The 6,011-nt window shown below is 43.1% G+C and overlaps 1 protein-coding gene across 1 annotated transcript in view; it reads right to left on the reverse strand.

The window, feature by feature from the left end:
* Positions 1-996, reverse strand: part of LOC101853398 (TBC1 domain family member 13) — a gene marked incomplete in the record, with an annotated part of 23,922 nt that extends 22,926 nt beyond the window's left edge. The window contains 2 exon segments of the mRNA XM_013085286.2: positions 749-825; positions 918-996. Coding sequence (XP_012940740.1) covers positions 749-825; positions 918-937 — 97 coding nt within the window.
* Positions 997-6,011: the final 5,015 nt, after the last annotated feature.

Genomic DNA, 6,011 nt, shown 5'->3' on the forward strand with positions numbered 1-6,011 from the left:
CAACGTCCACATATCATTAGTTTGCCCTATTTTCTGATTGGTAGCCGAGTTTCATTCGGATTGGTTCGGAAATAGAGCAGACCGAGGTTGACAAAGTTAGTCACCTACGCTTCGGCCGGGTCCGCAAAATCGCCCGTAAACGGGGACCAAATTTTCGCCTCGCGGGAAAGCCCGATTGGCATTGCTAGTTTACCTTCAATATTGCCAGTGAGAGCTCGATGTCCACGGTCTTTACATTTATTCAGTTATTAGCGAGCCGCCCACGAGGGCTTCTTCAAATGCTATCTTATTCGATTTCTTTTTCTTCAGCAGTCTCTGAAGAAACCACATTTGTTGCTTCTATTTAATTTCCACGGTCTTTAGTAACTGCTCACCATCAGAAACCCCCCACCTTATTTTTATTGGGTCGGGGGAGCAAGCCCCTCTGAAACCCCCTACTCTTGGGGCCAAAACCTGCGAATAACAATAGCGGGGTGGGAACTACCGAAAAAGCGCCAAAAAAAACGAACCCTCACATTATTATTCAGTCTTTGAGCACGTTCCACTCAAGACAAAATATACTAAAAACGTTTTCTTAAGAACGTTTCAACATCAAGAACGTTCTTGCAAACAAGCAATGGCCTTCTTATTGTATAAAGACCTTTGCACTTGCACTACATACACGAGTCACACGCACGAGATTCAGAAGGCAGAAAATCAGAGTGACGACAGTAGAGGAGGGTCTCGTGCAGGCCGTGTCCATACTTACCGCTTGAAAAAGACAATGATTTTAGAGACTTCAAATTGATAACATCAGCATCCAAGATTTCTTGGAACTGCTTTAATCTGCAAAAGGAAAAAAAAAAGGAAATCAATAACAGGGCATCGTGTGAAAGTTATAAAAGTTTAGACAATGGGCGTTTCTCCAGGATCCTTACCTCTGTTGATATCCGGCCATCTTGTTTGTTGACACTTTGCACGCATGCGTACAAGGGAAGTTAGTCTTAAAGTGGTTTCAATAAAAAAAAGAGCAGACTTTGAGATTCACTCACAGAATTCTGTGGATTCACTCCCTGAGAAAAGATCATAGCATAGAAGATCGTGTAGATCTAGTAGAGAATCTTTGCTGATAGTTGTCGAAAAGCAGGCTAAATTAGCACCAAAACATAAGACATAAGAGTAACGACAAACAACTCTTTGATATTTTGGAGAACAAGGCTCGCTGCCCCCCATGTCCCTAAACTCTTTACATGGGTATGAAGCCATTCAAAAAAACATTTTCTTAAGGCCAAATTGTACACCCCCCCCCCTCCACCTTTCGCGCAAAAAGAATAGGAAAGCCAAAAGAATAACTAGGCCAACACTACAACACAACAACAACTCCACCAAACCAACACCCTGCATACATGAAAACACATTCACCCCCCCCCCCCTTAAAAACAAAACAGAAACAAAATAATAATTGATAACAACCATGAAAGGAACCAAAAAGAACAAACAAACATGTTTTGTTTGTCTTGATATTATAAATATGTAGTTTAAGTGTTTTAATTTTACTGCAGCCTTCTCCCAACTGCGTCGTATGGCCATATATATAATTGTGAGCGCACGGGATATACATCATTAAGGTGGAAATTAATTAGTATTTTGCCCAGGCGGCTGCCGAAGCCTACCACTCTATCGATTTTAGGACCACCAATTAAAATTTAAGGGATCTTTAACGAGCGCAACTAGCACACGGGACCTCCAAGATTTTTTCGCCTTTATCCGAGAAGGCTCTACTATAAGGCGTTCGATCTTACTCTAAGGTATAGAATAAACAGGGGGTAGGAATAAACTCACCCATGTTGTTTTCGCGGCCCTGTCCAAGAGGAGGGGGGGGGGGGGGAGCAAAGAATAGGACCACTACATCCGTACCGCGCATATAATAATAATAATAATAATAATATATAACATTTATATAGCGCATTTCCAAAAAAAGTAGCTCAGTGCGCTTTACATTGGAATACCCATTTTTCAAAAACCTTTCTTACTACTTCCTTTCTTCTCAAGCAATATACATTAATGCACACACACACACACACACACACACACACACACACACACACACACACACACACACACACACACACACACACACACACACACACACACACATACTATTTTCATCCAGACATAGGAAAAGAACAAATGTAATGAAAGATAACGTTAAAAGCTTATGAAGGATAGGCCTGTAGGAACAGAAAATGTTTAAGATGTCTTTTGAAGCTATCAAGTGTTCTTATTTGTCTTAGTTTCATGGGTAATCTGTTCCACATAAATGGACCAAGATATGAGAAAGATCTCTCTCCATATGATTTGTATGATTTTACAGGTGTCACAAGTAGGGTGTTATCGTTCGATGATCTTAGGTTTCTCCCTGGTTTATATATACTGATAAGGCCGCCAGTTTGGCAAAGGGTTAGGAGCCCTTTCTCGTAAAAAAAAAAAAAAAGCAGCTACAAACATATCAACAGCAAAGGAAAAAAAAGCACGACCGCCAGTTCTGGAAGATGGAGGACCTCCATCACCGAAGAGAGGAGAGAATAATATTATGGAGTGTAGAATGACGCGGGGTGGTGAAAGCCGAAGTTAAGGAAGCAACCAAGCCGAATACTGACACTTGCACGCCCCAATTAGTGCGTGATTCCATAATTTACCTGCAATATCCTGTAGTCCTACTTTTTCTTAAATTATACACGTTTTGGGTTAAAACAGCCTATCTTCGGATTGGTGGACACGCGCCCTTATTTGTTAATTTTTGTGGTTATTTATCCGTGCTGTTCTAATTTTGGTTTCATTCTAATGTAAAATCTTTATTTTTCACGTTTTTACCCTGTGGGTGACTACAAATGATATTCTGGATGCTTAAAACAGAGCACAAGAAAATCTGGTGCCTTAGATTGTTACCTCTATCAGCATATTGCTATATGGATCGTCACAGAGAGTTGAAAGCTTGAAAATTAATGGCAACTTTTTAGGCAACTTTTGCCACTTTTTGTAGCAACTTTTGGCAACTTTTGGACAAAAACAATGGCTACAAACGCAGATGCTAGACAGACGAATGCAGGGGGGTGCCAACTTGCTTCAGGGGAAACAATTCTCTATTCTGGACATCTGGAGGAAAACTTGCCACATACAGAAGGAGTAAGTATTCTGTTATCAACAAAAGCCAAGCGGGCTTTGATAGGATGGAAAGCAGAGGGTCTGCAAATAATATAAGCTGAATTCCGTTCACAAAAGAAAGACATCAACCTTCATGACATGCAGGGATATGCCCCCACCAATGATACATGTATTGATAAGGACCAGGATGTGAAAGAGACTTTCTACAAAAAGCTACAAAATACTTTTGATCAGGTTAAAGGAAGGACACCTTGATTGTAAAGGGGGACTTCAACGCTATGGTTTACAGTGACAATGTAGGCTTTGGGGAAATCAAAGGGAAACACGAACTTGGAGTCAGAAACGAGAATGGAGAACTATTTGTGGAAATATGTGCAACGAATGGGCTCATGATAGGAGAAACTGTTTTCCCACATAAACAGATACACAAAGCAACTTCGGTGTCTCAAGACCAATTAACTGAAAACCAGATTGACCACATATGAGTCAACAAGAAATTCAGGAGATCAATAAGGGATGTTAGAGTTTACAGGGGTGCAGACGTAGCTACGGACCATCATCTGCTCATTTCAACAATTCGACTAAAACTAAAGCAAAGACAGGGGGTTGTCAATCATAGGTGCTGGTACAGCGTGGGATTTCTGAGGGAGTCATCGTCAAGAGAGGAGTTTAATGCAGCAGTTAAAAACAGGTTCCAAGTGTTGGAAACACTTGGTGAGGATAGAAACGTGGACGAAACATCTGAGGCAATAAAATAAGGCTGGACCACTGTGTGTCAAAAGGTACTGGGGAAACGGAAACATGAGCACATGCCGTGGATGTCTGCCACAACTCTGAGGAAGATAGAGGACAGGAAAAAGAAAAAGGATCAGGTAAACAGGAGCAAGACAAGAGCAGCCAAAGCAAAGGCCCAAGAAGAATACTCCAAAGCAATGAAGAATGTAAAAGTCAACATACGGAAAGATAAAAAAAAGAAACTATGTAGATGACCAGGCGCGTGAGGCAGAGGAAACAGCAGGGGCAGGAAACATGAGAGGACTATATGAAACCACCAAGAAAGTTGCAGGCAGATACAGGAACGCAGATGTGCCAGTTAAGGATAAAAAGGGAAAGCTTCTCACAAATCCAGCTGCAGACGAACAAAATGAACGCTGGAAGGGGCATTTCAAAGAGTTACTGAACAGACCAAGGCCAGAAAAACAGTTTGACATTCCACCAGCAGAGATTGATCTGGGGGTGAGTGAAGAAAAGCCTAGTTTAGAGGAGATCAGGGAGACGATAAGACACCAGAAAGCAGGCAAGGCGGCCGGCCCCGATGGAATTCCCCCAGAAGTTCTCAAGGCGGATATCGACACTGCGGCAGGGATTCTTCATGGAATTATTGGCAAGATATGGGACTGTGAAGAATTTCCACAGGATTGGAGAGAGGGATTGCTTGTGGAACTGCCCAAGAAAGAAGACCTGCATGAGTGTAAAAACTACAGAGGAATCATACTCCTGTCCATTCCAGGGAAAACTTTAAGACGTACCATACTGGAAAGACTGAAGGTAGCCGTGGATGTAAAACTAAGAGAGGAGCAGGCAGGATTTCGTAAAAAGAGATCATGTACAGATCAGATTGCAACTTGAGGATAATAGTGGAGCAGTCCACAGAGTGAAACTCTTCCCTGTGCGTTAAGTTTGTTGACTACGAGAAAGCTTTTGACAGCCTAGATAGGGACTCAATGTGGAAGCTCATACGCCACTACGGACTACCTGACAAGTTCGTGAGATTGATCAAGAAGATGTATGAGGGAATGAGCTGCAGTGTCTTACTTGGAGGACAGCGGACAGACTCATTTGAAGTGAAAACAGGAGTGAAACAGGGATGCCCGCTATCGCCTTTTCTCTTTTTATTAGCAGAGGATTGGATAATGAGACAGACAATACCGGGACAACGCGGTGGCATACAGTGGACCCTTTCTAGTCAGCTGGAAGACTTGGACTTTGCCGACGACTTGGCACTTCTTCCTCACAGTCGAGCCCAGATGCAACAGAAGACAGATCGCCTCAGGACCTTCTCCCGTAGTGTTAGACTCCATATTCACATGGATTAAGCGAGAGTTCTTAGAATAAATGCAGCCGACGTTCCTATCACACCACAAGGGGCACCATTGGCGGATGTTGAATCCTTCACCAACCTGGGAAGTGTCATCAACAAGGCAGGAGGAACAGACGAAGACATCAAGGTCAGAATCCAAAAGGCAAGAGCAGCATTCATTACCCTCAGGAATAAATTATGGATGTCTAAGGAACTGGGATTGAACACCAAGCTGAGGATCTTCAAAACAAACGTGAAAACTGTTCTACTGTATGGTTCAGAGACATGGAGGCTCACAGCATCAGCAGCAAGGAAACTGCAGAGATTCATAAATGGATGTCTCAGAAGGATAGTGGGGATCACGTGGTACGATCGAGTCACAAATGCTCAACTGTGGGAAAGAACAAGCCAAAGGCCAGTAAAGGAAGACATACAGGTGAAGAAATGGAAATGGATTGGGCACACCCTGAGGAGACCCCCGAAAGGCATCATCAGACAGGCTTTGACGTGGAATCCACAAGGAAAACGTAAGAAAGGAAGACCAAAGGTGACGGAGGCGAGCGGTACAAGCGGAAATGGAAAAGGCGGCGACATCATGGAAACAGATAGAACAGGATGCACAGGACAAGCCTCGCTGGAGAAATGTTGTTGATGGCCTATGCTCCACTGGGAGTTAAAAAGGGCGAGAGAGAGAGAGAGAGAGAGAGAGAGAGAGAGAGAGAGAGAGAGGAATAAACTGGGGGGGGGGGGGGGGGGCACATTCAACCTCATACCCCTATACTAGTAG

This window comes from Aplysia californica, unplaced genomic scaffold, assembly GCF_000002075.1.
Source record: "Aplysia californica isolate F4 #8 unplaced genomic scaffold, AplCal3.0 scaffold00362, whole genome shotgun sequence".
Lineage (NCBI taxonomy): Eukaryota > Metazoa > Mollusca > Gastropoda > Aplysiida > Aplysiidae > Aplysia > Aplysia californica.